Here is a 16,296-nt window from a genome sequence, read left to right on the forward strand (position 1 = left end):
TAAGGGATTTGATTTAGGTCATACCTGAATGGTCTAGTAGTTTTCCCTACTTTCTTCAATTTAAGTCTGAATTTGACAATAAGGAGTTCATGGTCTGAGCCACAGCCAGTTCCCGGTCTTGTTTTTGTTGACTGTACAGAGCTTCTCCATCTTTGGCTGCAAAGAATATAATCAATCTGATTTCGGTATTGACCATCTGGTGATGTTCATGTGTAGAGTCTTCTTTTGCTTTGTTGGAAGAGGGTATTTGCTATGACCAGTGTGTTCTCTTGGCAAAACTCTATTAAACTTTGACCTGCTTCTGTATTCCAAGGCCGAATTTGCCTGTTACTCTGGGTATTTCTTGACTTCCTACTTTTGCATTCCAGTCCTTTATAATGAAAAGGACATCTTTTTTTGGGTGTTAGTTCTATAAGGTTGTAGGTCTTCATAGAACCATTCAACTTCAGCTTCTTCAGCATTACTGGTCGAGGCATAGACTTGGATTGCTGTAATATTGAATGGTTTGCCTTGGAAACAAACAGAGATCATTCTGTCGTTTTTGAGACTGCACCCAAGTACTGCATTTTGGACTCTTTTGTTGACTCTGATGGCTACTCCATTTCTTCTACGGGATTCTTGCCCACAGTAATAGATATAAGGTCATCTGAGTTAAATTCACCCATTCTGGTCCATTTTAGTTCACTTATTCCTAAAATGTCAGTGTTAACTCTTGGCATCTCCTGTTGGACCACTTCCAACTTACCTTGATTCATGGACCTAACATGCCAGGTTCCTATGCAATATTGGTCTTTACAGCATCGGACTTCACTTCCATCACCAGTCACATCCACAGCTAGGTGTTGGTTTTGCTTTGGCTCCGTCTCTTCATTCTTTCTGGAGTTATTTCTCCACTGATCTTCAGTAGCATATTGGGCACCTACTAACCTGGGGAGTTCATCTTTCAGTGTCCTATCTTTTTGCCTTTTCATACTGTTCATGGGGTTCTCAAGGCAAGAATACTGAAGTGGTTTGCCATTCCCTTCTCCAGTGGGCCCATTTTGTCAGAACTTTCCACCATGACCCATCCATCTTGGGTGGCCCTACACGGCATGGCTCACAGTTTTATTGAGTTAGACAAGGCTGTGGTCCATATGATGAGATTGGTTAGTTTTCTGTGATTGTGGTTTTCAGCCTATCTGCCATCTGATGGAAAAGGATAAGAGGCTTATGGAAGCTTCCTGATGGGAGAGACTGACTGAGGGGGAAACTGGTTCTTGTTCTGATGGGCAGGGCCATGCTGAGTAAATCTTTAATCCAATTTTTTGTTGATGGGGGGGTTATGTTCCCTCCCTGTTATTAGACCTGAGATCAAACTATGGTGGAAGTAATGAAGATAATGGCGACCTTTTTCAAAAGGTCCCATGCATGCACTGCTATGCTCAGTGCCCCCAACCCTGCACCAGGCCACCACTGACCCACGCCTCCGCCAGAGACTCCTGGACACTCACAGGCAAGTCTGGGTCAGTCTCTTGTGGGATCATTGCTCCTTTCTCCTGGGTCCTGGTGCACACAAGGTTCTGTTTGTGCCCTCCAAGAGTCTGTTTCCCCAGTCCTGTGTAAGTTCTGATGGCTCTCCAGTGGGGTTTGGCGACCTCCTCCAAGAGGGCATGCCATACCCGGGTCTACTGCATCCAGAGCCCCTGCCCCTCAGCAGTCCACTGCTGACTGGTACCTCCTCAGGAGACACTCAAACACAGTACTGTCTCAATCTCTGTGTGGTCTCTGGGTCCTGGTGCATACAAAGTATGTTTGAGCTCTCAGAGCATGTCTGGCAGGTATAGGGTTTGCTTCTAAATGTGATTTCGCCCCTACTACTGTCTTGCACTCATCTCACAAGCTAGCAATGTACTGCTCAAAATTCTCTAAGCTAGGCTTCAACAGTATGTGAACTGAGAACTTCCAGATGTTTAAGCTGGAATTATTAAAGGCAGAGGAACAAGAGATCAAATTGCCAACTCCGTTGGATCATAGAAAAAGCAAGAGAGTTCCAGAAAAACATCTTACTTCTGCTTCATTGACTATGATAAAGCCTTTGACTCTGTGGATCACAGCAAATTGTGGAAAATTCTTAAAGAGAGGGGAATACCAGGCCACCTTATTGTCTCTTGAGAAATCTGTGTGCAGGTTAAGAAGCAACAGTTAGAACCAGACATGGAACAACAGACTGGTTCCAAATTGGGAAAGGAGTACATCAAGGCTGTATGTTGTCATCCTGCTTATTTGACTTATATGCAGAGTACATCATGAGAAATGCTGGACTGGCTGCAGCACAAGCTGCAATCAAAATTCCAGGGAGAAATATCAATAGCCTCAGATATGCACATACCACCACCCTTATGGCAGAAAGCGAAGATGAACCAAAGAGCCTCTTGATGGAAGTGAAAGAGAAGAGTGAAAAAGCTGGCTTAAAACTCAACATTCAAAAAAGTAAAATCATGGCATATGGTCCCATCATTTCATGACAAATAGATGGGGAAATAATGGAAACAGTGACAGACTTTCTTTTCTTGGGCTCCAAAATCACTGCAGATGGTGACTGCAGCCATGAGATTAAAAGATGTTTGCTCCTTGGAAGAAAAGCTATGCCAAAACTAGACAGCATATTAAAAAACAGAGACATTTCTTTACAGACAAAGGTCCATCTAGTCAAAGCTATGGTTTTTCCAATAGTCATGTATGGATGTGAGAGTTAGACTGTAAAGAAAGCTGAGCGCTGAAGAATTGATGTTTCTGAACTGTGGAGATGGAGAAGACTCTTGAGAGTCCTTTGAACAGCAAGGAGATCCAACTAGTCCATCCTAAAGGAAATCAGTCCTGAATATTAATTGGAAGGACTAATGCTGAAGCTCAATCTCCAATATTTTGGCCACCTGATGCAAAGAACTGACTCATTGGAAAAGACCCTGATGCTGGGAAAGATTGAAGGCAGGAGGAGAAGGGGACAACAGAGGATGAAAATGTTGGATGGCATCACCAACTTGATGGACATGAGTTTGAGCCAGCTCCGGGAGTTGATGATGGATAGGGATGCCTAGTGTGCTGCATTCCTTTGGGTTGCAAACAGTTGGACATGACTGAGAGACTGAACTGAACTGAACTGATCATGGAACTAGGGCCCCAGCAGTAGAATTGTGGAATCCTAACCACTGGCCTGCCAGGGAACTCCCCAGGTTTGTCATTTTACCAAGACTTTGATGAGGGAAACAGGCAAGGGAGTTGAGGGTTGTAACGAGAGAATTTAGGATAAATTAAGAGGAAAGTGCAACCATCAGGGAGGAGGGATGAGGGCTGGTGAGAAGACTATAGGATGAATGAATTGATGATCTCATTGGGTCGAAGGACCAGCTGAATGCTGGGAGTTAGAGGGAGGGAGCTGGAAAGATCAGAGTTGGTGGTATAGACTGGTGTGTGGAAACTGAGATTACGAAAGAGGTACATTTATTGTATGGCAAGGTCTGGGACATGGTAGTGGGAGTGAGTGGCTGGTGTGGCATAGAGATCACTGAAAGGGAGGAGGTTGAGGAATTGATATGCTTGGGTATCAGAGGGTCATCTATATAAACCCTACATACTCATTGGGTCTGGTTGTCTGTGCTCAAGCTCTTCCTCCATTGCCCAGCTCTGTACATCAATTTCTTATCAGAAAGATGTAGATGTTGGTAGTTTCTACATCCTAAGGCTGTTGTGAGGACTAAATGAATTAATACACACAGAACACCTAGAAGATTGCCTGATGTATAATTTGTGCAAAACAAGCTTTTATTTTCATTTATGACTAACAAATCTGTAACTCTAGCTCAGATCTATCTTCACAAAGACTAGCGCAAGCTCTTTTGTAACAAAAATCCTAGAAATAGCTGTCTATACTTTTTTGCCCTTTCACCTCCCATTCCCTCCTCTGTTTTCCACAATGAGTTATTCCCCTACCTCTGTACTAAAAATACTTTTGAAAAGCCAACAATGATCTTGATCTTGCCAAGTTCACTGATTCTCAGTCTTCATCTTAAAGCATTTGACATGGTTTTGATTATGTCTTGCTTCTGAAATCCTTATAAAAATTTTGGTTTCCAGGGCATCTCATTCTCCAGGGCTTTAATCACTGTTAACCCTTCTTAATCTCCTTCGCTGTGCTCTCTTTCCATTCCTGACAGATTGGCACATTTTTGGGCTAAGCTTTTTTCTCTATTTATACTTACACTCTAGATGATCCGAAGAGTCCTACAGTTTCAAATAGCATCTGAATACTAATGCATGCAAAATTTCTATCTGTGATTTCCTTGTTTGTCTGACTCCCAACTGAACAACTCTATTTGGATGTCTAATGGCCATCCCAGCCTTAACTGTCCCAAACAGAAGTCTTGATTTCCACTCCATCCAGATCCACTTCCCCAATTCAGCTAATGGTATCACCATTCACTTATTCTCTCAGGCCTTAGAGTCATCCTTCACTCAATTCTTTTCCTCATCGTTCATAATCAATCCATTTAGCAAGTCCTGTTGGCTCCAACTTCAGGGTATATCTGAATCTGGAGCATTTCTCACCACCACAACCCACCATCCTCATTCTTTATTGTCTCTTTGCTTTCATTCTTGCCCCTCTACTGTCTCCATGAGACATGCAGGATGCCTTTTAAAATGTAGACCAGTTTATGTCATTCCAGATAATATAAAATGCAGATTTTACCATGACTCTCTCTACTTAGATTCAGAGTCTCCTATAGCCCTGAGGGCAGTGGGTTTCTTTCTTTTTTTTTTTTTTTTGGTGTGTGTGTGTCTTTCCTGCTGGTCAATAAACTCTGTGTGGCTGAATAGTACCTGACATTTTTTGAATCAGAATGCACAGATATGGTGAAATGTTATGGAGACATTGAAAACTGAACATTTGGTGCGGTAACATGGGACAAATCTTGACCAAAGAAGACTGAATAGACTCTCCCACCTTTACTTTAATGCTACTATGACTGAATAAACTATTAACGTGTGCAGGATTACAGATTGTAAGTGGATAAGGAAAAATGGAAAGGGTTGTCACAATCACGGAATTATAACTGAACGCTTGTTTCAAACATCTCGTTCAATCATGTTATTTAAATTAAAACAAAAAACATCATTTTCTTTTTCCTTTCTTTATTTTTTTACATTTTTTTATTTTTTTCATTTATTTTTATTAGTTGGAGGCTAATTACTTTGGGGGATCGGGATGGGGAACACATGTAAATCCATGGCTGATTCATGTCAATGTATGGCAAAAACCACTACAATATTTTTCCTTTTTTAATAAAATAGCAGTCCTGTCATTCTCCTCCACTCACTCGTCTACAGAACAAATTAGCACTGAGCCCACCCGGCCACCGTCCACGGGTAGGCGGTCCAACGCTCGCTTGCGTCTCGAAGAGCTACTCCCTCTGCTCCCTGCACTCCCTCCGCCCCACTTCCTCCCTCCAGGCCCCGCCCCGCTCCGGTGCGCCTGCGCACGAGCGAACACGTGGCTGCCGCGGAGCCAGAGCAGCAATGGCGGCCGGTGGCGGCGGTGTTGCCGACCCCCTGTCCCCCGCGGGGGTACCCTGCGCCTTCTCTCCGCAGAGCCAGACCTATTTCGCTTTAGCGTCTACCGATGGTCACCTGCGAGTGTGGGAGACAGCCAACAACCGGCTACACCAGGAGTACGTGCCTTCCGCGCACCTCAGCGGTACCTGCACCTGCCTGGCCTGGGCGCCAGCGAGGCTGCAGGCCAAGGTAAAGTGAGCGGAACGGCGCGGGGCGGGCACTCTCCCAGGCTCGGCCTTATTGCCCCCCGGCCCGGCGGCGCGCGGTCTGGCATCGCGCGTGGCCCTCGGAAGCCCGGGGCGAGGAGGCACCGAGCGCGGTGGCGGCGCGGCGTGGGCCCACGCCGCCACCCCCGTGCGCGGCCTGTCCCCAGGGCAGAGAGAACGGGCGCGGCCAGATCCGACGGGCAGTGGACTTGAGCCCTACCGGCGGGTTCTGTGCAGTCTGGGCCTCTCCGTCGCCGGGGCCGCCATATTCTCCGAGGCCCCAGGCCCCCCAGGGGCGGCTTCCTGCTGCCAGGCCGGCTCTCTTGCTTGCGCTCTTCAGAACTCTGGCTTTTGACAGAGTCCGTCTTTGGGGCAGTACTATTCTCCGACCCTTACCGAGCTCATCGACTTTGCTTTGGGCAGTTAAAACGAACAAGTCTGTTTCCTTGCTTCCGGACACCCCCATCCATCCACCCCCCCGCCGTGGGTGCCGGCTCACCACGTGTTCTCTCACACGTCTAGGATGTGAGACTCTTGAAAGTCCTAACTTTCCCAGCCTGGGTTCCTTTCTACACCATTTGAACCTTCTTGCTTTTAAAATTTTAACATCTGCACGGCTCGCCCTTAATACACCCCCTTTTCCCCAAGTCTGACGTCTACATTAGGACATGGAGGTAAAGTGAAATTGTAGCTTAACTTAACGAACAAGAGTCCAAGTGAAGTTTCTCTTAGACGGGGCTACTGCTGAGTTAGGGAAAGCTTTTCACTCTTAGGGACCCATCTCAATTAAGATGCCATTCACTTTTGAGTCACTCGACTACGTCTGCACTAACTCAGACGCACGTGGGTACTGCTCCTATAAGGTAACCAGCCTGAATCAATGCAGTGTGATTTGAAAATGTCAGTATTGAGCTGTGTGAGGTTTAGCTAACACTCTGTTTCAACCTTAAAAAGTCAGTGTTTAAACACAAATGCACTAAAAAGGAAAAAAAACAAAACAAAACAACACAACTGTTTAGTACAGATCTTAACTCCCTCTGACTATTCCAGGAAACTTTCCTCTAACTTTTTAGGTTGAAAGTCGGGATACATCTAATTTGTTACACTTTGCATGAGTATGTTTAGATATTTTTCAGATATTAAGCTAGGTTTTTATACTTTCTAGATGAAGTAACTCCTATTGTCTATTAAAGAAGCCTTATCAGTGCACAAAACTAGGACTTAAAAAATCACAGTTGTCATCAAGATTACAGCACTCTGCATATTTCGCCTTTTCAGATTTCTGTGTTTGTGTTTTAACAGTCTTGTAAAATGATAGTAATTCTAATGGCGATAGGAAATGTGGAGCAGTGGTTAGATGCAAGGACCCAAACTAGACTCCTGGCTTTGAATCCAGGCTTGGCGTCATTGTATTTGTGCCTCTGGTTCCTCATTTGTATAATAGGAGTAATAGTGCTCACCTCAAGAGTGGTTGTGAAGGTTAGTATTACTTAATGATGCCTAAAACATCTAGAGTAGTTCTTGGTGTGTAAGTGCTGCAAGTATTAATTGTTGTTACCATCTCTTATTTGCATGGTTAGTCCTGCACAGTAGATTAAAAACTAACTTTTTGCTTTGTTCAGGAAGAAGAACCAGGTTTTGGAAAATCAAGCAACTTGAAAAACACCAAAAATAGAGCCAGGACTAGAATACAGGTGTCTAGAGCTCAGCTCTTCATTATGAGCAACAAATCGTTAACTATTAGGCTGGCAGACATTTGTCACCCACTTGATTTTCTCTTGCCTTGCAATCGTATGTCTGAGGAATAAAACTTTTACCTAGTCTTAAACTTCAGTTTGGGATTATTTATAGCACAGTGATATGGTAGAAAAATGGGTTTGGTTTCATACTCATGAACCAAACTTGTTTTGTCACATTGAGCAAGTCACTTTACTTTTGGAGGCCTCCTTGAAAAAGAGTTGGGCTACATTAAAAAAAAGTTCTTACAGGCTTCAGTATCCTTTTACTCGTATGCTCTCACTTTAGCCAGCTGACTCTATGAAATGCCCTAAAGTCACATTTTTAAAAACTTGAGAGTCAGAAGTAAGAAAGTTTACCTGACTTCACCAAAGCCTTAATAACCAGTGAAGTAGTTGTGGGCATTAGAGTTGAGGGCGTTGACTCCTGGTCCAGTGCTCTTACTTGAACCTTAGATCTTGAGTCATAGAATTGAGAACTGGGAACAATGTAGAGACATCCAGTGTTCATCATCTTGGGATTGTATTCTTTTGGTAGTATCAATTTCACTTGAAAATTAGGGAGAGAAGTGATTTTCTTGTATTAAACTTGCGTGTGTACTTTGTAAAATTTTAAAATCAGGTGATTTTTAAAGATAGCAGTTGCTGCAAATCTTCATTTTCTACCTTTGCTCCCAGGTCCTTGGGTTATGATCTTTGCCACTTAAGTTCTAACATGTTTTCATAAACTTTTATTTTACGTTTACATCAGTTTATAGGAGTGTTCTCTGTCTGGTTTAGTAATTGGCAGTTTGCCACCCAAGGACAAAGTTTGGTGACGTTACACTTATTAGTGGAGAAAAATGATTTGGTGCTGGGTTTCTTAGGTGACAGGAGTTAAGCAGTGGTTCATAAATTTTTAGAAAAATTAGACTGCTGCTGCTTGTTCTTGGTCACAAAATGGTTATAATTCTTTGCATCTATGTCACAGTAGTCTTTAGGACTTTTTTGCATGTATTATGTAGGTAAGCATTTTATTTCAGTGATGGAGCCTGGAGGAAGAGGACCACAAATGAAGATGAGAAGTATGCAACGAGACAGGTTGATGGACTGGGTGAATGCTGTTTTTAGAGTCTCAGGTTTATGTGTTTAAACTAAGGCTGAGATGTTAGATGATATGCCAGAGGCACACATTAAGAGGCTGAGCCACCTGCTATTTCATTGCTCCTTTAAGATCCAAACTCTTCAGTTTTTCCTTCCCTAACTGCTGAAAAGTCCTGAAGAAACAGATTAGTTACCACAGTAAATGCATTTATGTTGCTTTGCTGTCACTGAAGTTAAAATGACCCTTCATAGCTTAGTGCTTATTGAATGAAGCACATGGCATTTCAGGCTTTGGACAGGGCAGGCACGTTAGCATTAAGCATGTTTCTGGGAAAGACTTGAGCAGCCCCAGTCCTAACCCTTAGAGAAGAAGCACAATCCACTTGTGTTACGGTATAATGCTCTGTCTTAAGGTCTGTCCAGTGTTTAAACTTAAAAGGAGTAAGGTTTGCGTATTAGATCTTACTGGCAGTAATAAAAATTCCTCTGTATTAGGATTTATTTTTGATGTACATACTGTATGTAATTGCATGTAAAATGCACACATTTTGTTCATTGTTACTTATGAAACTTTAGCATTTGCCAGAGTAAGGGACAGCTAAAATAGGCCAAAAAATGGTGGCATAGGAGACCAGTTGCAGAATGAAACTTGGAACTTGGCCATGATTTTCAGTGACTAGAGGTCAGTATTTCTCAAAAATAGGTTTCCAACCATTAATGGATTGTGAAATAGATCTAGTGGATTGTGATAGTATTACAGAAATGGTATAGACAATATAGAGTATATTTTGCATAGTAAAGTTTAAGTTTTTTGGTGAAGCTTGTTTCAGCTGTATACACCCATGTTTTTATGAGTGTGTATGTGTGTAAACTCTTCTTACTCTGGGATCTCAGCCTAAAAAGTCAGTACTTAATTGATCAGAATCAGACTTCTCATCACCTGGTTGTACTTTTTCTCTCTGTCTTCACATCTGTACTGTGCCTTGCTTTTATGAATCACACATGTGCAGATTCTCACTCAGCCTTCCGATTGCCTTCTAGATCAAACACTGCTTTCTTGAGACTGCTGTTGGCATTTATTGCTTATCTCAGCCAGCCCTTCACATTGGCAAAGACTCTGAAGTCTAAGTAATAGACCCAATCCTTTTGGTTTCCATTCCTGGTACCTTCTGGAGCTCAGATTTTCTTCTCTCTCTCTCTCTTTTTTTTTCTTTTCCCCTTTGTGTGGCTTGTTGGATGGATGTTAGTTCCTGACCAGGGATTGAACTGGAGCCCAGCAGTGAAAGTGCGAGAGTCCTCCCCACTGAACCACCAGGAAATTCCCTGAAACTCAGATTCTCTGATCACACATAGATGAACTAAATTTTTAGCCTACCTTTTCCATTACTTTATATATTTACACATGTCATTAGCATGCGCATGATGTGAAACAAAGCAAATGACTAAGACATTAAAGAAGAAATAAAGGCAATTCAGATATACTGTGTCTGTAATGCAAAGCAGAGTATGACTTGAGTCTTAAGAGAAAGAAGAGTTTTTTGTGGTGAGAACATATTTGAGGTCGACCCTGAAGCATGGGTCGATTTTTTCTTTTTAAACCAAATTGAAAATTGGGATGGGTAGAAAAAGTTCTCTCCAAAAGGAGAGACAAGCAGATGGGAGAGTGTATTCGAGACTCTGGTGGCTCAGATGGTAAAGAATCTGCCTGCAGTGCAGCAGATCCGGGTTAGATCTCTGGGTCGAGAAGATCCCCTGGAGAAGGGAATGGCAACCCACTCCAGTATTTTTGCCTGGATAACTCCATGGACAGAGGAGCCTGACAGACTACAGTCCATGGGTTTGCAAAGAGTTGGACACAGCTGAGCAACTAACACACATTCTTGACTAGGGAGTGTAATGTAAAGATGGAATTGGAAATGAGACTAGAAAAGGTGGGCTGGAGGCTTTTGAATGCCAAACAGTTGGTTTTTTGATTTACTCTTCTCTGGGGAGTCACTGAAATTTTTGATCACAGAAATAACAGGTTCTAATAGAAAAACGTCAACAGAAGTCTGTCATAATCTGTAATCATTAGTACCACTAAACTCTTGATTTCAGAAATATTTAGTAATGGGGTTAAAATATTAGGTTTCACTAAAACGCACATTGGTTATATAAACTTATCTGGTTGCATGTATTACTTGTTTGGACATATGCATCCTATTGAATGAGAAGTTTTAAAAAAGATCACCCAACTTGGAGAAAACGTATGTGAGTTGTTAGTTGTTTGAGGTTAACTGATTGGATTATTATTTAGGTTTAGACCAATGATGCTCAAAATTGGGCATAATTTCTGTACTATTCCTACCACTAGCCTCTGCTTGTTTCTCCCCAAAATAGAGATTTTGCTGATAGGGAAATGAGGGCTTTGAATATGTTAATATTTAATTTCTAAAATTTCTTTGTGCTTTAAAAAAAATAATTTTATGTATTTATTTTTGGCTGTGCTGGGCCTTTGTTACTGCTCAGGCTTTTCTCTGGTTGTGGTGCATGGGCTTCTCGTTGTGGTGACTTCTCTTGTTGTGGAGCACAGGCTCTAGGGCCTGCACGCTTCAGTAGTCGGGGCTCTGGGGCTCTGGAGCACAGGCTCAGTACTTGTGGCCCACAGGCTTTAGTTGCCCTGTGGCATGTGAGATCTTCCTGGGCCAGGGATTGAACCCGTGTCTCCTGCGTTGGTAGGTGGGTTCTTTACCACTGAGCCGCAAGGGAAGCCCTCTGTGTGTTTTTTAATGCAGATGCATATAGACAGAAAAACATACACATATTTGGATCAGCCCATGTTCCACACATTAGAAACCTCAGTGTAGGTAATTTTAATTTGATTTGGGGAAAACCAAGAATAGAAGAAGTACTTTCTAGACTCTTTCAGAGAAGAGTTTTCTGATGAGGTAGTATTAGGTTGGTACACTTTCCTCTGCTTCCCTTGCCTGAAATTGGTATCTGTGTTCATAACCTTATGCAGAAGCCACATTTGCCCTCTGGAATCATTCAGAGGTGGCTTTAGAAATTCATGTAACTGAAGGTGGAACCTGATTGATTCTTGATTAAGTTCAGTGTAGAGTCAAATTAAATGTTACTGATGAGACCATCAGACTTAGACTTTGACTCTTAATTGTAACTTCTCTTTTGGGTTTATTAATGTAAATACATTTCTCAAGACTTGTAAAATGTGCATTATTTTTTCCATATTTAAAGATATCTTATTTTTTGTTAAATCTTTCAATTTTTTGTTGACTTAGTATGTCCAATGAATCAAATTCTTCAAATGTAACATCTCTATAGGATAACTAAGAGGAAAAAAAGAGGAAAATGCCTTATAAATCTACTCCTTGATAGTCTATGCACTGGTAACATCAGTTTTCATTGGTGGTTTTTTGGCTTGGGCAGATTATATGTATTGTGAACTGCTTTTTATATGCTGTAGAGCAAAGATCTTGTAGTATTGAGGAAAAAAGTTCTCTTTTTTTATATGGTATTGGTCTCTTTTACATGAAAAGAATGGATTTCTCAGAATTTCTTTATGTTAAAACATAGGCTACAAGCTTTAATTTAAAAAAATTAAAAATCTGTGGAAGAAAAGTTCCAAAATTATAAATATTGTTCAGCATTATAAACTCTAAAGTAGTACTCTGAAGTTGTACTCACTGATTGTCTTCTTGATGGACAGATAGGAGCTGTTAGTTTCATTTTTTGAAGTAAGTCGAAGGCTTGGCCCATTTGACACTAGTCAAGAACAGCATGGAACTTGCAGATTGACCCTTAGTCAAGGCACTGGAGCGACTTCTCTGGTGTGTGCTTTGCACTCCTCTGAGAGTTCAACTATTTTTTGACTCAAATTGAAGTAATTGTATGTTTGTAAATATAAAAACATTTGAATCCCATTTCCCGAAAATGAAGCCACAAGGCAAGGAAAGATTTTGTGGGTAAAGGGGAAAGTATTGGCTGCTTGTATATGGATCTGTAATCTCTTTGCTTCAGAGTGGAGACTTCACTTGGACTTGTTGGGAATGGTTGGTTTCTGAGAAGTGGAAAACAGGCTGCTTGGAACCCTTAGATCCCTACCAAGAGCGTTCTAAGTTATCCTGTTTGCCTTCCTTTCAGAGAGGTAGGAAACAGGGACAGGTATTAGAAGTTCTTCTGGTGGAGTGATTATTTTCTAACTAGTGAGAAAGAAATCATCTGGGAGCAAATCCCATCTCCACTTTAAAAAACATTTCTTAGAAGCAGGCACATTTCATTTGTGGGCTCGAGGGCATTTGCATTTATGCATTAATGATGGTTCAGTGTTTGAAATAATAAAATAAAAAATTGTCTTTTTTTTTTTTCCCCCAGGAAGGTCCACAGAGGAAAAAAAGGAAATCAGAAGTTATAGGAACCAGTAACCAGGCCGACTTGCTGGCTCTTGGTACAGCAGTTGGTAGTATTTTATTATACAGTACAGTAAAAGGAGAGTTACACAGTAAATTGATAGTAAGTACCTATCTGTGTGTGTATGTTTTATATAAAAGAGATGTTGGGAAACTGATTATGAAAAACAAAGCAGTTCAGGATATGCTATAGGATCTGTAGTATAGGGGCATTTTTCTGCCCCTTCCATATTTAAAATTTTGAACAGTAATATTTGTTAATTGCTGTGATAGGTAACCTCGTCATTGTTATAGGTCAGAATATGAAGAATGTGAAGAACTGTTTTGTAGGCTTAAAATAAGAAAAGATAGTAAGAATTCTGGGTATCACAGACAGTAGCTGAAGGAAGGAGCACACCACCTCCAGGGCTTGGGAATGAGGGAAGCTGTGAGATTGTTGCTGAAACTCAGACCTTTGAGAAGCAGATGTTGCTCTCTGTGCTGCTGGTGTCTGTCGAGGGAGATTGGCCCTATGGACTTGAGGTCCAGACTTCTGGGAGCGGGGAGTGGGCACTAGCTGGCTGCTGGTATCTTTGAAAGGAGCTGATGAGACTGGTTCTCCACGTGTTGAAAAAACTGCATCTTAAGTTCAGCTGCTGCTGAGAGGATTGCTCCTGCTGGGTTGATGAAACGCTGGGGTGATGCAAACTGGGAGACACGAAGGAAATAGGTCCCTTGGTCTGGAGCCCACTAGTGATCCCACTGGCAAAGCAGAAATGGGGTTTGTAGAGCCTCAGCCCAGCATCCAGAGCAGAGACATGTGGGCTTGGTGCTGCAAGACAGTAACTTAATTGGCACGCTTTGTTTCAGACAATTATCTATTACAGTATGTTTTTGATGTTCACTTAATTCCTATCTGTATATAGGAATGCTTTCTGTATGTATAAATAAATGACTTTTCTCTTTTGAGTAACATCTATCCATAGGTAATTTGGAATACCTGAAGTTAGAAAGGGAAAAAAATTATACCTAAATTTAAAAAAAGTTAGTTTATTTAAATTGGAGGCTAATTATTTACAGTATTGTAGTGGTTTTTCCATACATTGACATGAATCAGCCATGGGTGTTCATGTGTCCCCCATCCTGAACCCCCCCACCTATACCTGAGATCCTCTGTTGATAGTTTTAGTCGGTCAATTTTGTATCCTGACACTTCCCATTATATTACAGCTTGAGTAATTTTTATATTTGTTCAGACCTAGTTGCCTAAAGTCATATAAATTGGATAGTCCCTTGGTGGTATTACTGTTACTGACCATTGAGGTAGTTTCTGATTTTTTTGTTATAAAACTTTTTTTTCTTACATGGGTTCCCACAATTACTAACCTGTAACTAATGAGTCCAAGGTGTGTGTTAGGTGTTTTTATACATAGTATAAATTTTTTCTGAAAGTTTTCCTAATTTGTTCTTATCTCAGCTGTGGCAGGGTACCTGTGTTTCAGCAGTGTTTTTGTCATCATTGATTATTCTATTAAAACAACAATGAGACTAACCAAAAACCCAAGCTTATTTAATAGGTAAAAATTTTTATTTGATTTTTAAATCTGCATTTAAAAATATATCACTTGTTTTTATATTAAATACTATAAAAATAATATACAACTGAAAAAAAGCTTTGAGAAGTATATGTAGAGGGACACTCGCTTCATTCCTCCTTGCTCTGCAAGTTGAGTGTGGGCCTCATGTTTGCTTTTACCCCACTATAGTTTGGATCCCATCTTTTGATTTGGTCAGTCTTCTGTGGTCAGCAGGGACCTACCATTAGGTGCACGGTGATACTGTTTCAGTCAGTTACAGACGTGATACTGATGGAGGCTTGAACTCCTTAGGTCATTTTGATACCTCGCAGGATTATATATAAATCTTTGACAAGGAGTGACTTTATTAGAAATAATTGGTATTGAGTCAATGTTTGTTGAATGAGTAAATGAATGAATAAGTGGACAGTTGCTAGCCCTCTAGCAACATGTGATAGTGTCGTTTTCACTGTAGCCTTACCAGGATGGATGTTACAATGGTAAAAAATTGTTAGATGAACAGACTGAAAATGTTGATTTGTTTTGCTCTGTATCTCTTGGATTACCTACTGAAATTTTAAGAAAATTTCTTACTGAGTTCTTTCTATGGAATTTATCCGTTCATATCCTTTGTTCAGTTTTTTTGTGGTTATAAAGTAGGGCTTTGAGTAGGGAACTGTAGGAAGGAAGGGAAGTAATTGAATTTAACGTTTAAAATTATTTTTCTTTTTTGGTGGGAGCAATGTTTGATAGTAGTAGCGAGTTTACCTTTTTGCTTAGCTTAGATATGTATACAGGCATGACTCACTGTATGTATATTTAATTAATGTGAATTTAGGTGGAAAGAGTGAAGAAGCAGTAATTGCTCAGAGGGTAGGTTTTACCCTAAGATTTAACACCTTACTCTGCTGAATGAGCTTGTTCTGGAATATGGGAGACTTGAATTTGTCTTTCCTCAGCTGATGTCTCCATTTCTATGCGGTGCCTCTAAGTAAGCAAGCATTTTGCTATGCTAAATATATTTAAAATTACATCCGTATGGTATGAGCTATGACACATGGAAACATTCAGTGTTTCCCTGAAGAAACAATGATTTTTAAAATTGAGAGAGTGTTTGGTACTTTTTTTGCAAAGGGATTTTCAAGGATAGTTTTAACTAGAAGTGAATTTTACCTTAAGTGTTGACTTTAACCCTTTAAGATTTGACTTTACTAGTACACTCAAGTGTCCCAGACTGCTGCCACTATACATGAAGTATTTTATCATGCTTAGTGCTGCCATTCCTATCAAAAGCAGCGGGCATTTAGGACTAATACTTTGACTTATGATGTATGTTTTTCCAGCAGAGGAGAAGAGAAAGTTAATATTTGATAGTTATAGCAGATTTATCTCATTTTTAATGTTGGAAATGGATAGACTCATTTTAATTAGGTTAATGGGTAGGCTTTTTTATTAGGTTAAGGCCTAACATTTTAGTTAAGTGTTTAGTAATGAATCTAGCATGCATATTATACATTATACCAGATGAGCTTTTTTTTTTTTCTCTTTTAAATTAAAAAAATCTGCAGAGTGGTGGACATGACAACAGAGTCAATTGCATACAGTGGCATCAAGACAATGGCTGTTTGTATAGTTGTTCAGATGATAAACATATTGTGGAATGGAACACACAGACATGCAAAGTAAAGTGGTGAGTAACATTGATACTTTTGGGATAGCT

The 16,296-nt window shown here is 40.8% G+C and overlaps 1 protein-coding gene across 1 annotated transcript in view; it reads left to right on the top strand.

Moving 5' to 3' along the window:
• Positions 1-5,516: 5,516 nt before the first annotated feature.
• The window catches only part of WDR43 (WD repeat domain 43), a 35,163-nt gene continuing 24,383 nt past the window's right edge, over positions 5,517-16,296 (top strand). Inside the window, exons 1-3 of the mRNA XM_061155087.1 lie at positions 5,517-5,778; positions 12,986-13,123; positions 16,145-16,266. Coding sequence (XP_061011070.1) covers positions 5,554-5,778; positions 12,986-13,123; positions 16,145-16,266 — 485 coding nt within the window. The 5' untranslated portion in view covers positions 5,517-5,553. The remainder of the gene's footprint in view (positions 5,779-12,985; positions 13,124-16,144; positions 16,267-16,296) is intronic.

This window comes from Dama dama, chromosome 11, assembly GCF_033118175.1.
Source record: "Dama dama isolate Ldn47 chromosome 11, ASM3311817v1, whole genome shotgun sequence".
NCBI lineage: Eukaryota > Metazoa > Chordata > Mammalia > Artiodactyla > Cervidae > Dama > Dama dama.